Source organism: Anoplophora glabripennis, unplaced genomic scaffold (genome assembly GCF_000390285.2).
Source record: "Anoplophora glabripennis isolate ALB-LARVAE unplaced genomic scaffold, Agla_2.0 scaffold275, whole genome shotgun sequence".
In the NCBI taxonomy this organism is placed as follows: domain Eukaryota; kingdom Metazoa; phylum Arthropoda; class Insecta; order Coleoptera; family Cerambycidae; genus Anoplophora; species Anoplophora glabripennis.
Window position 1 is genome coordinate 402,868 of NW_019416374.1, and position 22,369 is coordinate 425,236.

A 22,369-nucleotide genomic window follows, 5' to 3' on the forward strand; every position below is an offset into this window, starting at 1 on the left:
CCAAAATACATCCCACACTCTATCAACATCAAAGCAACTATAGACTTCACTTAAATCTGTAGAGGAAAGTACCCTATACAAATTGGACAGATTCTGTTCTGTAAAATTTCTCTTATACACAACTACTGATTGCTTGCTTATATTTACAGGTATATCCGGAAAGTGAGACTTAAACATTTGAATTTTATGGTCAGAAATACAAATTTCTAAATTGACACCTGCGGTACCAGGTACATTTGAAACGACATAATCGCATGCAGACTTACAGTTATTGAAATCTCTAGTAGGCTCCAAAGGTAGTGCATGATGCAAATCAAAGCTGCTAAAAAGATCATATAATAATGTCTTTGCATTAGACTCAACTAGTCTATCAATATTCAAGTCACCGGTAACTATCATGTGACTACAGTACTTACTTACACTACACAATATAGCATTTAATGTGTCTAAAAACATCATTAGTTCTGCCTTTGGAGATCTATAAATAGTTAATATAGCTATTTTTGAAAACTTATAACTAACGCAGACACCCGAGCACTCACAGATAAAATCAGTTGACATTTCTTGAACTTCGGGTATGGGCTGTACATATGTTATACCATTACGTGAATAGATGGCTGATCCTCCATGTATTGCTGAAGATCTGCTGTAGTGAGATAAGACAGAGTAGCCGGGTATTGTTGTTACTTCTGATTGTGCCAAACACATCCAATGTTCAGTTATTAAGAGAAAATCTGGATTTTCCTCTTTTGTAAGGATTTCTAATCTCTTGATTTTATTTGACATACCCTGTATATTGACGTGAATGCACTTAATGGCATTTTTTGCATAGTGTTGTTGAGGGAAGTCTTTCTGTGTTGCCGATGATTCATGAGAAAGTATTTTCGACGTTAGTTTTATTCCTTGCGGCTCGAAAAAAATTAAACTTAGATATTGAGATACCTTTATTCCAATTTTGAGGATCTAACAACTCTTCTTCAAGGGTGATATCAGCTCCAACTCTAAAGGAACTGAAGCTTGGTGAATTATGTTTTGGAGTTATTTTATGGCAGAGAAAATCTGTTCTATGAAATTTCGTATTCAAGTAAGTTGTTAGTTCTTCTGCTGTTAGTTCACGTTGAAAATGAGATGCATGTATCCACGTACGTTTGATGACAGGTACAGCGGAAAATTTGTCGTCATCGATATCAGCTGTTCCAACCACGTTAGGCTTGCTATGTGTATGTTTTTTGTTTTGGGGTTCAGCGACCTTAGTATTGCTTACTATTTTCTGGGAATTGTCATCGCTAGGTATTTTCTCTCTATTTCGGTTTTTGCCTGTTACCGTTTTTGCACGTATATTGTTTGTACTTTTTGCTGGCACTGATTTAGCTCGGATGTTTTCATTGTCTGTGGACTTGGTTTGAAACTGTGTATTACCCTCACTGCATGAATGATTAAATAAATTGATAAGCTGTATATTGCTTTCTCTCAAGATTGTTACTTCTTCTTTGAGTTCGGAGATTTGTTCTTGCAATCTGCAAGTATGCTTTTCAATTTGTTGCGATAATATTTCACCAAATTCATCACTTTTTAAGAATGAAAGTATGACATCCGAATGGTTTATTGTTCGATTGGTCATACTTAATGTTAAAAGTCTATTAACTGATAAAGTTCAAATATTTTAAAATTTTAAATTTGCACTAACTGAGCACACTATAGCTACACACGTCCGTCACCGACGAAGTCGATAAGTTCTAACATCTTCTAAATGAATTCATTAATTGATATTTACTAATTGTAACAGAGGATAGATAAGCAACAAAGGAATAGAAACATGGTAAAGACTGACCATATTATACGAGGTCTGTTCAGAAGGAATTAGGTACGCGCTAATGGAGATATTTAGTGATATGCGGTTGGCAGCATTGCGTTGGGAATAACCTCCTCTCTAATCACATGTTCTTGCACTGTTGATATCTCTTTTAGTTTTTATGATATTGTTATTTGAGTGCAACGTGTTCTAGTAATATAGTGTGCGATTTTCTGGAACAACGATGCAATGTAAAATTATTATGCGTGAAAATTTTCACAGGAACATTTCAACTTTTGAAACAAGCTTGCAGAGACTCTGGGTCGTACACAATGTTTACGAATCGATTTCACGATTTAAAAGTGGTCGTCAGTCAATTGAAGATAATCCTCGACCAGAAAGGCCTTCGACTTCAACTGACGACTTGTACGTTCTATTGCATAGGCCCGATTACATAAAGGACCTTGGAGTTACATTTGACCCCACATCATCTTTTACAAAACATAATTGCGTCATCTGCTTTCAAGAATATGGGGTTCATAATAAAGAATTCCAAAGGCTTTATCAGTATATCTACACTACGATTGCTCTGTACTACCTTTATTCGTTTTCTGCATGATCTATTACTTGAGCGTTTCAATATTCATGTCTATTGTCTTGAATATCTGTTTTTCAAGTAATGTTTTTGTATAAATAGTCCAATTAAATAAGCCTTTAAATCGAAATTTTGGTCAACTTGGCTGAATTTTTGATATGAGTTAGTTTAACGTATATTATAACAATAAGTGAGAGTAATTTTCTGTTCAACCCCCGGCCAAGGGTGAAAAAAGATAAAATAAAGGGGTTTTTCAAGATAACTCAAAAAGGGTAAGGGCTAGAAAAAAAGGTCATAAAAGTTGTAAAGCATACAATTCTACATAAAAATGGTCTCTTGACTTTTTCTTGTACTATTAAAATTAACAGAGTTACGGAGGCTAGAAGTTAAGGAAAGATTTCACAAATTTAAAAAATTCATAACAAACAGAAAAATGAATGAATTTTGTAATTTTTTTTCAATCTGCTCTAAAAAATGTAACTTTTCTTTTCAGAGAAATAGATATATTTTTTAATTTTTAATAAGAAAGTTATAACAAAATCAAATTTTTAATCGTTAATTTTAATGATTTAACAAAACTAAAACATTGTTTTTTCTATACTATTCGATTGATTATTTAAAATAATGAAAAGTTGCCTTTGAATTTTTTTTTACGTTGGTTTCTTAGACAGCTACAAATTTATTTACCATTTTATCTTCTGAATTTTATTTAGCTCCTACGACACTGCCAAGACAAAGACAAAAAATCACGTTCTCTTTGTCGCACCATGGTACCGAAGTCGTGGACAACTTAGTATGCCTATGGCAAAGATAGAATATTTCGTTCGCTATTGTTACTGCGCGTGCGTTAGTAAACGTGCGTTTCTTTGAATTATTGTAAGCTCAATATCCATTGGTAATTTCAAAAAGGTAAATATTAATAAGGACTAATATTTTTGTTGATTAAATTTTGTAAAAGCTCGATATTTTTACGCATTCTTGTCTATGTAAAACGTGGAAATTAATTTATTAATACTTGTAGACTTGTAGTTTGAATTGCATTAATAATAACTTAGTGATAACAATAACATAAATATATATCACATAATTTTTTGTTCAAAACATTAAGAAAACAAGAAATTTTCTTACAGGGAAACTACCCCAACCCGAACACTCCAATTTTCAAGATTTTTATATATGTTGTAGAACATAAAAGATTAAGAGACACGTATTTTTTTATCGACCAACTTAATTTTGTCAATTTGTTTACATAAATGATATTTTTAATTTTTTTTTGAGCAAATATAAATTTTTTATAAAAAAAGTTTGCAAAAAAACATTTTTTCCGAAATAATAAATAACGGTTGCAACCCCCAAACACGGAATCACTTGGGAAACATGTTTTTTTTTATAAGAAGTTTTTATAAGAATTTCCATTTTGTTTCATTCCAAAATATTGATTAGAACCCGAGTTATCACGGAAATATTATTTTTGGGGGTGAACACGAAGGGTAGTTTGTATCCGTTTTAGGCTAAAAGAAAAAAATATTCGTATGGTTAGAGAAAAATCATTTTTTTTTTATTTTACAATGTTAATTCTAATCGTACAGGCATTTTTCTCAATAAGGGGTTGTTCACCCCCTAAACAGAAATTTTAACGAAAACCCCGAAACAGTTCAATTTAATGTTGTCAACTTGTTTACATAAACCATATTTTTAACTCTCTTTGAGTAAATATGAATTTTTTATAAAAAAATATAGTTTTTCTGAAATAAAAAATAAGGATAGCAACCCCCAAACACGGAATCACTTCCGAAATATTTGTTTTTATAATAAGTAATTTCCATTTTGTTTCATTTCAAAATATTGATTCGAACCCCAGATATTTAGAAAGAACTGTTTTGAGTTTGAACTTTGAGCGTGTATTTCACCCCATAAAAATGTTTTTCCGCCGATAAAAAATACGTGTCTTTTAATCTTTTATGTTCAACATTATATGTACATATAAAAATTTTAAAAATCGGAGTAGTGTTCGGGTTGGGGTAGTTTCCTTGTAAGAAAATTTCTTGTTTTCCTAATGTTTTGGACAAAAAATTATATGATATATATTTATGTTATTGTTATCACTATGTTATTATTAATACAATTCAAACTACAAGTCTACAAGTAGGTATTAATAAATAAATTTCCACGTTTTACATAGACAAGAATGCGTAAAAATATCGAGCTTTTACAAATTTTAATCAACAAAAATATTAGTCATTAATATTTACCTTTTTGAAATTAACAATGGATATTGAGCTTAGAACTTAGAATAATTCAAAGAAACACACGTTTACTAACGCACGCGCATTGACAATAGCGAACGAAATAATCTATCTTTGTCATAGGCATTCTAAGTTGTCCACGACTTCGGTACCGTGGTGCGACAAAGCAAACGTGATATTTTTGTCTTTGTCTTGGCAGTGTCGTAGGAGCTAAATAAAATTCAGAAAATAAAAAGGTAAATAAATTTGTAAAAATTAAAAAATATATCTATATCTCTGAAAAGAAAAGTTACATTTTTTAGAGCAGATTGAAAAAAAAAATTACAAAATTCATTCATTTTTCTGTTATGATTTTTTTAAATTTCTTAAATCTTCCCTTAACTTCTAGCCTCCCTAACTCTGTTATTTTAATAGTACAAGAAAAAATCAAGAGGCCATTTTTATGTAGAATTGTATACTTTACAACTTCGATGAAAAACTTTTTTTCTAACCCTTACCCGTTTTGAGTTATCTTGAAAAAACCCTTTATTTTATCTTTTTTCACCCTTGGCCGGGGGTTGAACAAAAAATTACTCTCACTTATTGTTATAATATACCTTAAACTAACTCATATAAAAAATTCAGCCAACTTGACCAAAATTTCGATTTAAAGGCTTGTTTAGTTTAATTGGACTAAAAATTCTACATAACATTTTGGACTGTCCAGGCGTTTTAAGTAGGTAATATTAATATAAAAAGTACCACGACTATCAGCTAGAAGTAATAATGTTTTTAGTCTACCCGCGTAGTAACTAGTAACATCCTAGTAGCATCACCATTGTATCAAATTGTTTCCAAGTACAATGATATAGAAAATAATATCGATCTTTTTTGTTGTTTGGCTAATGATATAAAAAATGATTTACTTATGTAGTCATATCTGTCTTTTATAATTTGTTGCCTTTTTATTTTTTTCTTTATATTTGTGTTATTTGTAAGTTTTACTATTCTTATTTTTTTTCTCTATTTTCATAGTTAATTTTTCTGTTATTGGGCATCGCCTGTTGGATGTGTATTTTAAATAAATAAATAAACGACTACATATCTGAATTCCCCACATAAAAAACAATGCCTAGGAAATCACTTTCTTCCGATTTCGATTAAAAAAAATTAAATTGAAAGTCAAAATTTTTAGTTTTTTGCCAACAATTTTAAAGCAAAAATAGATAGGTCAAATTTCCCTTCGGCAAGTTACTCGCCATCAAATTCCGCCCTATACGTTGACCTAATTAACGGACTTTTTATCTCTTAACGATAGTCCAACAGTGTGGTTCGAAAATCGTATATTATTAATGATAAAATCAAATAAACCGTTACCTACCATCTGATCCAGCAGTTCCCGTCTGTATTCTAAAATCTTTTTCCATTGCTCTTTTTTCTTTTCTTCCTCGTATTTCTTGGTGACTTCGTCAATTTTATATTTATTTAACATTTCCCATTTTCTAATTTCCGCTTCCTTCTTTAGCTCAGCTTCTTTGCGATTCAGATAATGTTTCCTGTCTTCTAATCGCTCGATTCTCAGTTTTTCATTGTATTCGGCTTTGATCTTAATTTTAGCTTCCTCACTAAATATAAAACCAGTATACATAAGTGTAATCCACGATTGAACCTTTTATTTGTCAATTTACAAGAAAATATCAACTTTTATGTTAAACGCTACTATTTTTTTATACTATATAGGAAAACTTCAAAATTTCAAGGTGGTCAATATGAATTATTTTGCAAAAAGATATTATCTCGTTTCATACCAGACACACTTGCGACTTTCTTAATAATTATTCCATGCCTAATTAAAATTTATTAATATCAGATCGGCACTTGTATGTACTATTACTTTAGAATCCCGAATGTTTCACAAAATTGATCTGACTGTAGGAAATATCAAGAAAAAAGTGTCAAACGATGTAATACGGAGTAATATTCAGAATAACTCTAGAACGCAATGATATTTTAATAGTATAATAAGAAAACGCAGTAAAGTTATGTGACCTCGCTGACGTCCTGATCTGAAATCAATGGAATTTATTTAGAGCTTTATATTGCTCTGTTGCATTATTTTTCACAAAAATTACTTCATTTTATGCATTTATGCATTTAGTATATGTGATTCTTTTACATATACTTAGAGCTGTGGTGCAAATATGGAATTATTATAAAAAATCTTCTGTTATTTCAAGGTCATTTGACCCTGTATAACCAATACTCTTACATTGCATCTCGTTCTGCAATAGCCGCCTCTAATTGTCGTTCTTCAGCTTCAGTTTTAGATTTTTCCACCGCGCCTACTAAATTGGCCACTATTTGTCTTCTGTTAATTATGTCATTTTGTATCTGAAAGGAATTTATTGTAATAAATAGGAACGAGTTTTTAATCATTTAATTTAGGTTACAACCAGTTTCTAATTAGGGCAAAAATAATTACATAAAAATAAACATTACACTTTCAAGACAGGGATTTGTTTAATTAGTTTTTATCGTTTTTTTTATAGGTAGCAAAACAGCTAATAAATCTGAGAAAAGACAAAACGCAGGATTATTCGTAATGAACCTCAGAGGAATAAGTAAACTATTCCTCTGAGCTAGGAACCCTAACATATTTTTAGAAGCTAGATGGTGTAAACGTTTTTTTTTGTTTCTCTTGAAAGTGTTTTGTGCCATTTACACGAAATTTGGTATGCTATATTTGTATACCGAAGTCACTTTTTAACAGTTAGTAACTAAATTACTTGCTTTACAGAACAGGGAAAATACCCTCAATCTAAACAAACGCTCATATTTTTTGGCAGGTGACCATTTCATTTATGAATATATCGATAATTAATAAATACGTAGGTATATGACAATAAGAAAACCGAATAGAATTGTCTGTACCTCTTTTTCCTTCTCCTTCTTCAAACAATCTATTCTATGCTTTGCTTCTTTGTAAATCTCAGCCACTTCGTCCATTTCTTTGTCCTCCTGTTTTAATTGCATCTCCAGTTCCAATCTTTTCATCATATTCTTCTCCATTTCAGCAGCAAGTTCCTTTTTCTGTTTCATTTTCTACAAATTATAAATTACCTAGTAGTAAACGTAAGTGTTGTCTGTATGCAGCGTGTGACAAAAAATTTCATGTTATTTCTTGGAAAATTTTAAGAAAAAAAGTTTGTTTCGATATTTTTAGAAATATTTCGAGTTATTATTTTTTTAGTTTAAAATAACAGTTGATTAAATTAACGATAACACGGAAAAGGACTATAAGATTTTTTATCATAAAAACTATTTTAAATACAGTGCCGTCACCAAATGGAAAAAAAAATGTTGTTTTAAAAATTCTTAATTTTCTATTTCAATGACTAACAAAAAGTATCGCAAAAAGTAGTTTCAGAATAACTGACGATTTATTTATTTATTTGGTAATATAAATTGTTCCCTTGAAAAGGGCTCATCTTCCGAATGGACTGGAAAAAAAACATTTTTCTTTAAAGTCTAATCGAATATGTCGATCGTATTTCCAATATACAGGGTTATCCAAAAGTCCCGGTACGGCAGATAAACTTTCGAAGAAAGCATTTTGGGAAAAAATGTTTCAGACAAAAATGGAAGGATTTTTTCTTGGCTATCTGATGGTGACCTTGGATTTGACCTTGACTTTGACCTTCAAGGTAATTTCAAGGCCAAGTTAAGTTTTTTAAATGGAAACCCCTATTTTTTATTGCGGATTTGGAAAGACCAGGAAATTTTATGTCCAAATTTGGTCTTGATCATGACTTTGACAATAACCTTTAAGGTCAAATATGGGTCGACTTCCAAAACTCCCGGTACGGCAGAATTTTCGTAGAACGCATTTTGAAAAAAAATGTTCCAGACAAAATTTTAAGGATTTTTCCCTGGCTATGTGATGGTGACCTTGGATTTGACCTTGACTTTGACCTTCAAGGTCATTTGTAAGTCAAATTAAGTTTTTTAAATATGAACCCCTATTTTTTATTGCGGATTTGGAAAGAGCAGGAAATTTTACATCCTAATATGGTTTTGGCTATGACTTTGGCAATGTCCTTCAAGGTCAAATGTAGGACAATGACCTTGAACGTCAAAGTCAAGGTCAAATCCAAGGTCACCATCAGAGAGCTAGGGAAAAATCCTTACACTTTTGTCTGAAATATTTTTTCCCAAAATGCATTCTTCGAAAGTTTTTCTGCCCTACCGGGACTTTTGGATAACCTTGTATGTATAATAGGGTTGTTGACCAAATTTCAAAAAGTAGATAATATAATTCTGCACGTACTAATTAGTGTGTATGCACAATTAGAGATTGAGAAATGCGTCGGAACAGTTTTAAAATAATTATTTAAAACTGATTTTTTTATAATATTTCAAAACGGCTGTGACGTCATAAGGGGCACCTTGTAGTGAAATTATGTGTAGATGATTGCGTAAAGGAAAAAAATTGGAGGAAGAAGATGCTCTGTCAACACTGTCAGTAGTGTCAGTCTGTCAGTGACATTGTCGCATAAAATATTTTCAAGTCTACAAGTTATTTTCCTTAATCTTCGAATTCCTTTATTAAGTAAAATTATTATTTAGTAATAATCATTTAATATCTTCCTTCCCTTAGAATTAAAGCAGAATGTGTGAAACGGAATTTGTGAAAGCTACTTCGCAAATTTTACCGAAAATTGATATTTTTATGATCATGAATTGAATTTTTAAAAAGAGACGACCGTTTTAATATTGGCGAAATCAGAGGTATAAAAGCATTCAGGTAAGGATTAACATATTTTATGAATGATTTTATTGTGTTTATTTAAAATATAAATACCTATTTACTTACGGAAAATTATAGTGCAGTTCGGGAGTCTTATGGAGATAATGCAATTGGCTATGTGGAATGTGGAATGTGGAACAAAACACCACTTAAATTTTGCTGAATACATTACAATCAGGAAATTAATAATAACTATCACAAATACTCTTAATTGATAGACTGCTGTCACTAGTGTCACTACTGTCACTTTTGTTCAAAAAAACAGGAAACAGGGTAACAGGGTTTGATGGACAATTTTGATATATTTTCTTCTTCTTCAAAATTATGCAATAGGATCGCTACTAGCTTCTTGTTCAATTGCCCGTTATGACGTCAGACTAGTTTTTAAGTAACACAAAAATTCATAAATGATTTCTACCACTAATTTTTCATATATTTAAAATTTGACTATACAGGCAGGTTCTTTTATATAAAATCTTTGTATCAACAACAATTTGTATATGGTTTGTTTTTATAGTCAACAACCCTATTGTGTACACGGTAACATAACATAACGTTCTACCTATTATCAATTTTTACCTTTCGATGAGGAAAAACTCGTAGAAAATTTTGTTGCAGCATCAAAGAAATACGGGTATAAAAAAAACAAACTTTTGTTTCAATGGAAAGTCCTGTCGCTTATTAGAATCGTATCCTTTTTCTAATTACAGTGATATACACATGTCATATATTTGCTGTAACAGTTTCCTCAATATTTTGGTTTATTTACTGACCCTAAACTATGGATAGTCAGATTATCATGTCACCAGTGGAGTATCTGGTATGTATAATGTATGCAGTGCATTTATAAAATTTTACATATATGCAGGTAATTTAATCGATAATGAGTTAAAATAAATTTATAGGAAGCAACTCGTAAGAAATTATGTATTACTTATATGATAACTTTAATGCTTGTACATTATTGTACTTCATTTGCAATTTAAAACAGGTATTCTGCATTTTAATGGTAGTAAAAAATTGTAACGAGAAATGCTGTGATTCCAAGAGGCCATTCTTCTATATATGTAACTTTGATCGACCACATCCTACTCATTGTAGAATGTCATTCTCTATCACCAGGTCTATTCATCGTAAATAATTGAAATACCTACTATGAAATAATAATTCAGATGGTACGTATTCATAATGTGAATAATATCGGAAATCCAAGCAATCCACTCCCAAAAATTTACTTTTCAGATTGGATGTGCTTCGTTCCGTATACAGAATGTTACTAACATAATCAAATTTTAATGAGGAATTCTGTGTCACAAAGTAACAAAAAAAAATATCAACATTGCGTCCACAAACGATTGGTTTTCGAGAAACCTACAATTACTATCTCATTGGCACAACTGCAAAACTTAAAGTACATCTACAGATTTAAAAAGTGACTACTTGCATCGACTTGAATTCGGTTACTACCTATTATAAAATTCAATTGCCAATACAGCTAATTTACTTATTGCCAAACTTCATTTGATAGGATTTTAAAAAAAATTGAATTTATTTGAATTACCTTCATTAATTAATACCTTTAAAACGTAAATACGAGAGCTGTTTTTTCGATAGGACTATTTTGATTTTATATAATTACCTCTTCTTCTTCCATTCTTTTGAAACATTCTACTTCCTCTACTGCTTTAATGTTGTCCTCGCTTTCTTTGATTATTTGTTTCTGTTTCGCAGTTTTTTCCTTCAAAGCCTTATCTTCAACGCTGGAAGTAAAAAAAAAATGTTTATTCTATAACATTATGTTGTAGCTATGCTAATTATTTTTTTCTCTAAATATCTAGGAATTATTGACGTAGCGTCTTAAATATGTTTTGTACTAAGAATAAATGGGGCATTTCTAATGATATTAAGTGAAAATAAATTCAATGTTGTGTTCACCTTTTGAAAAAATAAGCGGAATAAATATAATTTGCAATTAAAATTCTTGGTCAAATTTAATTGCAGATTATACGTCATAAATCAACGAAGAAAATTTTTTCATAAATTACAAGAAAATCACTGAAGCCATTTAATACAAATTTGGTATGAGGCGTTAATTCTGTTTATCCACAAATGTATATACATATCATAAGATCATTTACAGGCTTGGGAATAGTTTCAGATGGATTTATAGGTACGGGGTGGAATTTTATGCAGGAAATTTCGAGGGCAGATAGATCTCTTCAAAATAATATGTGTTTGCCTTATAAACATTGGTCTGGAACAGCCCCGTTTTAGAGATACAGGGTGTTGAAGTTGTTAAAAGAAATTTATTATTTTATTTATACATATCTCTCGAATTTATTAACCGATCGGAATAAAATTTAAAATAATGTATGATAGTAGGCCTTACATTCCCTAAAATATGAGCTTTAAAGGTTCAACCAGTGGTGTACAACTGGACAGGTGTCACCCCCTTTTTTTACAAAAAAAGCTAATTCTAATGCACAAAATACGTAAAAAAGGTGACTAACTTTTTTCCTCGCCGTTCTCAAGTTATTCATACCAATTCAATCCCCTTGTGGCACACACTTCTAACACAAGAATATTTTTATGTTTATGCTTAAAAGTAAGTGCAATTTGTAAGCACATCTACAAAATTATTTACATTTCCTCCTACACCACCTGTTGTAGTTCATTGAAAAGTTACATTTGGGGTTACAAAAGTCAGAGCACACAATTTTATTTTTTGGATGTCAAGAAGGGGTTAGTGTAAAGTTAAATCCATGTGTGTGGGGTCGTAACCCTTGTGCATCGGCCGCCATCTTGTAAAAAGGGCTGCGAATAGTTCTTATACTACTACTTACTATATCGGGCAAACTATTCGTCGCACAGAAAATTTGTAAATACATTTTTTGTTGCAAATTAAATTCTCTACAAATTGGGTCACGTAACTTTTAGTAATAGAAGCAAAAATAACAAAGATAAAAAAAAAAAGAGAAAAAAATGGGAAAAAAAATTCTCTTGGGCGCGACAAAACTTTTCTCGGCACATTACAAAAAAAAAACACAACAGAACATTTTGATAGAAGGGTTTTCAAGGAATAATTTCCATTACAAACTTTTTTCAAATTTTATTTATTTATTAGGGTTTTACAGCGATGCGAAACTTAAGTAAGTATACATTAATATGAATGATTAGGCATAGGAGGCGTCCTTCAAAGTTTTCTTCCAGTTGTGCTACCACGTGCGTGCGTGACGTATTCAATTGTAAAAAGTATTTTGAGTTTTGTGGACACTATTTTTAATTTTGTGGACAAGATGTGGGTTTCAGTGTCGACCAAGCAGAATCAGATGCAGATACCCTCATTGTTCGCTTCGCTCTTGCTGCATCCCAATCGTTCGACTCGTCACTACTGTCGCCGAAGATATCGACATTCTTGTTTTTCTCACGACATTTGGATGAACACATTCAAATGTATTTTTTTTAAAACCAGCGAAAGGACGTACAGCCGAACAATTATATTGTCCGTCAAGTTTTATGTATGGAGACGTCATTGTGGACAATCTGTTGTTTCTCCGTGCCTTCTCAGGATGTGACACGACTTCAGCAGCTTACAACATCGGTAAAATGAAATTTCTCACAACCCCGGAGACACGTCCTGAGTTAGCTAGTGGAACAGCGTTATTCCTCAATGAGAGAGTCGACCCTACTTTGCTCACTGCCGTTGGCGAACGCTTTTTCATCTCTTTATATGGTGGCAATAAAGATGATGATTCTCTTGACGGTCTTAGATATAAACGATTCGCCAAGTCAGTAACAAAGAATGCATTTAATTTATCTTCACTTCCTCCAACACAAGACACAGCCCGCTTGCACAGTCTCCGAGTCTATCAACAGGTCCAGTCGTGGCTATGGAATTACAACGACCCTCAAGACTGGGGTTGGAAAAAGTATGTACAAATATTGATGCCTGTTCAAAGTTCAAAACCTCCAGCACCCCCTGAGCTTCTAAAGTTGATATTCTGCCGATGCAAAGAAAACTGTGGAGCAATGTGTGGATGTCGGAAGGCAGGCCTCAAATGTTCTACAGCGTGCCTGAACTGTTCTGGGGAGACAAGCAGCAACATAATGGAGATATCAAAATTGATCGAGGAGAATGATTTTGAAGATGAACTACCAACAATGACGCCAATTCATTCTCCATCCTTCCTCAACAATTCAATATCGGAAGCTCAACCAGATCCTGAGTCGCAAGCCTGGCCCATCAAAGAGATTGAGGACACAGTAGATTGGGAAATATATTTCGATATTTTTAATTACACTAATACGACGTAAAAAAAAAACGCGCCACCAGACTCTACCTCGTAGGGAGTGGGGAAAAGAGTCAATAACTAATTAACAACATTGCAATGTCAATCATTAAAATGTTTCTTATAAAAATAATGGAAAGATGAGAGAAAGCTATGCCTAATCATTCATATTAATGTATACTTACTAGTACTGGAGAATAGTGTAGTAGAGAGAAGTTTCGCATCGCTGTAAAGCCCTAATAAATAAATAAAATTTGAAAAAAGTTTATAATGGAAATTATTCCTTGAAAACCCTTCTATCAAAATGCTCTGATGTAATTTGTTTGTAAAATGACCAGAAAAAAAGTTATAACGACCAAAAGAAAATTTGATCCCAAATTTTTATCTAACTTTGTTATTTTAGATTCTACGACTAAAAGTTACGGAACCAAAGTTGTAGGGAATTTAATATTTGCAACAAAAAATGTATTTACAAATTTTCTGTACGACGAATAGTTTGCCCGACATAATAAATAGTAGTATAAAAACCATTCGCAGCCCTTTTTACAAGATGGCGGCCGAAGCACAATGGTTGCGACCCCACAAATATGGATATAACTTTACACTAACCCCCTCTTGACATCCAAAAAATAAAATTGCGTGCTCTGACTTTTGCACGCTAAGTCCAAAAAAATGTAACATTTCAATGAACTACTGGTGTGTTCTAGTTTTTCCTGGAGGCCTAATACTCTTTACAAATAAGAACAATTTAAATCAAAATAATAATAAAAATATATTTACCAAGCAACAGCAACTAAACAAGAAACAAAATTAACTTACGTATTTACAACAATTGTTCAAAATGCGAACCACTTATATCGATACATTTCTCACATCTTCTATTAATGGAATTAATTGGATGATTAATTATCATGTGGTGTTGTATCTGTTGGAGTAGAATAAACTTTACTTTTCAGATAACCCCAAAAATAGAAGTCCAGGGTGCTTAGATATGGCAATCTGGCTGGCCAAGACACTGGACCCTCTGCACCATTATGGTTGACATTGGCATTTGGTCTTCTACCTATCCATCGCCCCATATAATTTTCATTAAGCCATTATATTATTCTCCCAGAATGCGTTGGAGCACCATCCATTGTATCCAGCTATTTTGTCGTATATTTAATGGAACATCCTCTAATATTTCATATAGATGGTTTTCTAGAAAGTTTAGAAATGACTGGGAATTTAGACGGGGTGGCAAGAAGAAAGGTCCACAAACTTTATTGCGAATTATTCCGAGCCACACGTTCACAGAAAATTCGTGTTGAAAAGTTCTTGTCCGAATTTCATGAGAATTTTGTTGTGACCAAATATGCAGATTGTGAAAATTCACTGCTCCTCGCCTTTGGTAAATGTACATTTATTATTATTTTGATTTAAGTTCTTATTTGTAAAGATAGTGAGTTAAGCTTCCAGGGGAAACTAAAACGTGTAAGTAATTCTAACTCACAGGTGGTATGGAAAGGAGTGTAAAGAATTTTGTTGATGCGCTTACAAATTCCACTTACTTTTAAGCATATACATAAATATTCTTGTATTAGAAATGTCTGCACAAAGGGATTGAATTAGTATAAATAATTTGAAAACGGCGAATCTTAGGGAAAAAATTCAAGTTACATTTTTTACGTATTTGGTGCATTAGAATATAAATTCGTTACAATAACTTGTAAAAAATGGAGTGGCGTAGATTTTTTTATAATAAAGGTACGAAATTTTATTGAGATCGATTAATAGATTTCTGAGATATAAACACTTCATCTCTAAAACGGGGCCGTTCCAGACCTTTGTTTATAAAGCAAACACATATTATTTTAATGAGATCTATCTGCCCTCGAAGTTTCCTGCATAAAATTCGGACTATCCTGCATATTTTTATTTCAAAATACTTCAAAAGTATGAACTTCTTATACAGGCTGACCGGAAACTAAACGGACAAACGATGATAGCAAATTCTATGGATTATTTCATATTGATTTGACATAAATCGTCTTATCCAAAAATGCTTCTTAAGAGAGGTAGGGCAGATCGCTGTTTATCTAGAAGCATCAAACTTAGGTTATGTGTCCGTACAATATTTGTTGAGATAGAATTCGAAGAAAATTATCGGAACAACCGTAACAACCTATCAAGGCAGGGGCGTACCTTGAAATTTTTCACCAACGTCTTTCTACCTTAGGTGTCGAATGGGACAAACTTTTACATCTACGCTCGAGATAATGCGATCGCTGATTGGTTGAATTTCTATTCAACCAATCAGTCTTGTGAAAAATTACAGAAAAATCAGTAGCCGGTGAGACAGAATGTTGTGTTTTGATGTAATCTTGGACTTATATTTTGATAATTTTAAATTTTGCCGAAATTTAATCGTCAACAAAATAAAGTTAACTGTTCCAACCAAAATAACTGATCCCGTGGCTTGTAGTCATTTATAAAATCTCTGTATAAGATCACAAATTACATTAAAATCATATAAGTGTTAATCTAATAAAAATAACTAATGGGATTCCGTAACAGAATGGAAACTTACACTTGTTGCAAATATGCACCATATTGTTTTTTCTTCTCTGCTAATTTTTGAGCTGCTTCTTTCTTTTCTTCGATTTCCTTCAAGGCATTTTCTTTATAAATTTTCGCAAAGTTTTCTTCGATCTCATCGTCGTGTTTCTTAAGGAATTCTTTAAAATCTTTCTGTTTCTCCCTCTCGTACAACACCTCGCTCGTCATAAAAGCGCTATTCAAGTTTTTGCAAACGCCAGAAGTTCTGAACATTTTCTTTTTTACATTCTCAATGTATTCCTTCCGCAGTTTTTCCTGTTCTTCCCTCATCATGTAGTACTTCTGCACCTTTTCTTCTTGTATTTCCTCGGTCGTTTTCGCTCTGGCCTTGTCTTTACTTTCTCTCATTTTCTATAAATCGAAATATCGCTATAACAGTAAAACTATTTCAAAATCAATAAGATGAAAACAAGAGGGATGGAGAACTGTATAGTACCGCAGAATTAACGGGATAGAGCAACTGTGAGTTTTGGACAAAGAATTACGATTTAATCAGAATTGCGAATCCACCGAAACAACGTAGGTTAACTTTCTGTGGATGTCGTTTATCGTAAGTTGCACTTTATTGCGGCGACGTAAAAACATACTGGTACAAATGTCAACAATTCTTCCTCACCAATGCAAAGAAAATTTGTGTTATGGTGTGTTGTGTGGCGTTATTTGTATTGCAAAATACTGATTGTATCCACCAAATCTTAATAGCCGAAATGTTGACCTATGAAAATCAAGTTGCCATTATAATATAAGATTTTTCTTTTTTCTTAATCTCCTCCTCGTTGGTTTTATTCACTTCTTACAATTGATTTCATAAATCTTAGTTAATTTTTCATGTTCGGATTCCAATAGAATTTAATTTCTTATAATTTTCTATTAAATTTATTATGAAAGTATTTCTCTCATGCCCGTTTGCACCGTTTAGAATTAAAGCCAAGTTCAACTGAACTTGGTTTAATTTTAAAACTAGGTTTTAATAATCAGCTTTTGCACCACTTACTGCCGATTGTAGATTAAGGGATTTTATTACGCTGCTAACTTACGTCCAGTTATGTTTGGAAAAGAATATGTCAAAATCAAATTCTCGAACCAAAATTTTAATATGAGTACCATCAATGTCACCTAACACTCTAGAAAATGATGCAATTTTATAGAACTCATTTTGCACACTAACTATTTCTTCTGGGTCTGACATTTTTATGTATCTCTGATAAAGCCGAGCTATTGCAATTGATACTCGTACAACTGTTGATATGTCCATCCCTGAAAAGTTTACAATAACAGACAAATGACCAGCACAAGCATAGAACCAATTGTTGGATAGGATATACACTATTATTCCCAGAAATACAAAATCATGTTAAGAATAACAGCTTTTTATAACTCCAAAATTCTGATTGCCAGTTGCATCGTGTTCATGTCGACGTGTTCGTAAAACTTACATATCACTTGGATATTTCAACTCCTCTTAAATTAAAGTTAGCAGATGTAATGTGGTCTCTTTTGTCAACTTAAATCTGCGGAAAAAAGTCATATTGTCTAGATTATGAAATAGATCATTTCTAATATACAGGGTGATTCAAAAAACCGCTAACAGACTTCTAGTGTAGATAATACATAAAAAATTAAGACAAAAAGTTTTAATAAACATAGGGTCACAAATGCCTCCTTAACGAGATACAGGGTGTCAAAGTTTTTGTAAAATAAAACATTGTCTGCAATAATTCCAAAATGCCTGAACATTTCTATTTCAAATTTGCTATGCGTAGTTAGCACCTTAAGACCAATGTTTGATGTACTGCTCAAAATTTTATGAGCAGCAGTGTCGTAGAGACGGGGTCAACGTGACCCTTTTTTAAAAATATTTTCTACGCCACTGCTAATTTTGTCAAACGGGCTCTATTTCCGTGTAAAGTGTTCAATTGTCTATCGAATTGGTCTCTTGCAAAATTTGGATTAAAGCAACTATTTTTAAGAGAAACACCTTTGTAGAAAATTTGTAAATCCAATTTTATTTTCATTCATTTTAGTTTCGCATAGTAGGCTTGTGCTATTCAAAATAAAATTAAACATCGCCTGTCACTAATGTCAATGTGTACAAGTGAGTTAAGTAAACTAGATTATAAGCTTCTTTTTGTCATTTTTACGCTTTAGTTTTACAGAAACTTTGACGCCCTGTATCTCGTTAAGGAGGCATTTGCGACCCTATGTTTATTATGACTTTTCGTCTTATTTTTTTTATGTATTACTTACCCTAGAAGTCTGTCAGCGGTTTTTTGAATCACTCTGTATATATTTGTCTGGGAAATCCAAAATCTATAATTTCGTGAATAGCAAAATCATCCAATACATTAGTCAGAATCTGAATCCATTTCAAAGTTCTTAATGATGTCTTAACACCACTCACTCATTCACAGTCCACAGGAAAAGCCTATTTAAAAAAATTATAACTAGCAGCTAAGTACTGTCAATAGTGTCAATTTATATTTTCTCATTAATCCAAATTTAAGAGATCAAATTTGAGGGTTTAAATTAATCCTAGATTAATACATAGATTTGAAACGGTGCAAACAAAATGTTATATTTTAATCCAAGTTCAGACTTAATCCTGGATTAAACACTACGGTGCAAAAAGGCATCAAAAACATTAATAAATTGTAATTTATACAGGGCGTTTCTGAAACAAGTGCGTTCCTTTAAAATGGCATGAAAATGAACAACTTTTATCAAGCAACTGATGGTCTAAATGCTTGTGATTTTGAGAAAATAAATTAAGAAAATTAACCATAAATGTAAGCAGACCTTGTGCATCTTGTGCACCTGCACGGCTAGAATGCTTCGGACTTGCTACATGCGTGAAGCACTTGTCTAATTGGCTGACGTTCCACGTGACTTTCAGAATCAAGCAAAGTTTGATTGTCGTTTGGAAACATATATTTATTAGCATATGGAAACAATTTTAGTAGAGCATATCGTCTGTTGGTAATTCGTTTATTGGTTTAATTTTTGTGTTACTTTTAAACGAAATTTTAATAAATTTTAGAATTTTCGAACACAAAATTTAAACGGCAACTTCGATATCAAAGGTACAGCTGGCTGACGCACCAGGGTCGGCTTTAAATTCGTTTTTAAACCTTCATGTCAAATTTTTTTTTCAAAGAAACACCTTGTATAGACAATAAAATTTCACATGATCAGATATTTTCTAGTTTAAAATTTCGAAATTTTGGAAATTTTAATTATAATTTTTCGAAATTGGGAAATTACATTTTAAAAATACAGGTACAATTTATTTTAAGAAATTTAAACAAATTTAATTCAATTCAAATATTTATAAAATTTGATCTAATATTTGAAAAATTTCAATGAGAAATTCCATGAAAATTGAGAACAATTAAAAAACAAACCTAAAAATACCAGGGGTTTTGATGGGATTCCAACCTATTTCATATTAAGTTAGGTTAGGTGCTGTAATCATAGGTATTAAACTATTTAATTATGATTACTTAAGGTTTGTCTAACTTTTTTTTGTTGTTTGAACTATTTTATACACTACATTTTTGAGTTTTTACATAACTACGATGAACAAGACTTTATAGTAGGAATAACACATCGTCAATAGACAGTTAGACGCACTAGAAATTAATTTGTCCATTTACCTCTAAGGTGTTATCCCATTTTTCCGTCATCGCTCTATTTCCCTCCGAAAGATACCTTCTTTTTTTCTCCTCTTTGTCCAAGAGTTCCTGTATGTCCTTTTTTCTGTCCAAGTGCTTTTCTATTTTGTGCCATTCTGTATCAGTTATGTGTAAGGCATGTGCTCGGTCTGAGATTTTCGTATTCTCCAAGGTTTGGTCAGGAAAGAGGAAGTATCTAGATTCCATATTAATATGTAGGTATATCTGTGTAAACTTCTGGAAATTATTTCAGGATACTGCGACTGTTATGGTTTTAGATTTAAAATTTGACATTATGATGTCAAAGTTAGATAAATCAATATTGTTTCCTGGGAAATTACCAAGTGATATTCGTTGTTTGGTACTATGGTAACGGTTTCCTTCGGCAGTTGATGTTACCCAAATTAAAGCACACAAAGTTTTTTTTGTAGGTTTGAAAAAAACTGTCAATGTAAACTAATAGTATAAAATTGTAATTCAAAATTTTGTGTACATTTATTTACAATTTCTTTGGGAAGTGAAATTAGTGGTCAGGATATACAGGGTGGTCCGAATTTTATGCAGGAAACTTCGAGGGTAGATAGATCTCTTTAAAATAATATGTGTTTGCCTTATAAACATAGGTCTAGAAGGGCCCCGTTTTAGAGATACAGGGTGTTGAGGTTTAAAAAAAATAGATTTTTTGTTTATATCGCACACTACCTCACAGGTGGTGTAGAAAGGAGTGTAAATAATTTTGTTGATGTGCTTACAAATTCCACTTCCTTTTAAACATTAACAAATATTCTTGTAATATTATCGTTAGAAGTGTCTGCCACAAGGGGATTGTATTGGTATGAATAACTTGAGAACGGCGAATCTTAGGGAAAAAAATAAAGTCACCTTTTTTACGTATTTTGTGCATTAAAATATAAATCAGTTACAATGACATGTAAAAAATGCAGTGGCGTAGGTTTTTTTGTAAAAAAGGGGGTGACCCCTGTCCAGTTGTACACCACTGGTTGAACCTTTAAAGCTTTCAGGGAATATAAGGCCTACTATTATACATTATATGTACCAACTTTTATTGAGATCGGTTAATAGATACCGGAGATATAAACAAAAAATCAATTTTTTTTGACTTCAACACCCTGTATCTCTAAAACGGTGCCGTTTCAGACCTATGTTGATAAGGCAAACACATATTATTTTAAAGAGATCGATCTGCCCTCGAAGTTTCCTGCATAAAATTCGGACCACCCTGTATATTTTCTTTCAATTTGGTAAGTCCTTAAGCATAAACTAAATTTTATTTAAAAAATTTGACTTAATTTACTTTCTTTGAGAATTACTCCAGCAAAATGTCATAGGAGTTATTACTGTTCTGAATATTTCTAAATATACAAGGTTGTCGCATTTTTTTTATAAAACTACATATAGGAACAGGTAGTTTATACAAAAGATTGTCGTTAGGTATCAAAATAACAAGTTCCTGAAGGGATGTTTTATTGAGAATAATGAACCTTGAACTATGGATGTGAAGCGAAAGATATATTGAGACTATAAGAACCTCAGAAATTCGGTACCATTTTTGATAATTATCGAATTTCTACTACTTGTAACTTTTAGTGGTGCTTTAGGAAATATTTCTTTCATTTTATTCCAAAAACATACCATTTTCCAGTTATAAAGCAATCAATCTAAAATTACATTGGGACTACTAATTCTTTTTTTTTTGTTTTCTTTATACTGACGCACAATTTTTTTTCGTCAAACTAGATGGGTGGTGAAGTCATCAATATTTTTTCTTAAATGAGATTGTATAAATTTTATTGCACGTTTTGATTGATTTTTTTGTTCTCTTTCCAACCATGTAATATGTAAGATTTTGTAGAACGAAATTTTTGAGACAAAATGAGAAAACTTTCAGCCTTTGACTTTAGTTTACGGTGCTCGCTTTCTAAATCATATCAAATAGAAGGCGCTGTAAAAACAATTTTGCATACCGCTATCTGTCACATATCGGTTTGTTTATAATTGCTATGGAGTTTTAAATAAACAAAATATCTTCACTAATTCACTAATATAGACTGTTCCTTGTGAGGTACAGCTAAATCAAAAGTAAAAGTATAGTACGTACAGACCGACTCAAATAAGTTTGCGTCTGAGATAGCTCCAGCCACAAATGTGCAATGGATACGGAAAACGCTCCAGTGTATTTGTAAATCTTCGTTCGAGTGGAAAATTTGGTGCTATTGTGGGAGGACATCTAATGCGCAGACATGGCCAAATATTGATTGGGCAAGGGGGATCTGTACTGTGGTCTCTAAGATCACCTGATCTGAACTCTTTGGATTTCTGTGTTTGGGGCCACGTTAAAGATGTAGTGTACGACAAGGCTGAAGAATGCGAG

At 32.1% G+C, this 22,369-nt stretch overlaps 1 protein-coding gene across 1 annotated transcript in view; it reads right to left on the minus strand.

Annotated features, from left to right (window-relative positions):
* LOC108908432 (golgin subfamily A member 6-like protein 22) overlaps positions 1-20,184 on the minus strand; it is a 24,727-nt gene extending 4,543 nt beyond the window's left edge. Inside the window, exons 1-7 of the mRNA XM_023454315.1 lie at positions 19,960-20,184; positions 16,278-16,657; positions 11,059-11,179; positions 7,544-7,714; positions 6,882-7,003; positions 5,994-6,237; positions 73-909 (exon numbers count right to left, since the gene is read on the minus strand). Coding sequence (XP_023310083.1) covers positions 73-909; positions 5,994-6,237; positions 6,882-7,003; positions 7,544-7,714; positions 11,059-11,179; positions 16,278-16,657; positions 19,960-20,184 — 2,100 coding nt within the window. The remainder of the gene's footprint in view (positions 1-72; positions 910-5,993; positions 6,238-6,881; positions 7,004-7,543; positions 7,715-11,058; positions 11,180-16,277; positions 16,658-19,959) is intronic.
* Positions 20,185-22,369: the final 2,185 nt, after the last annotated feature.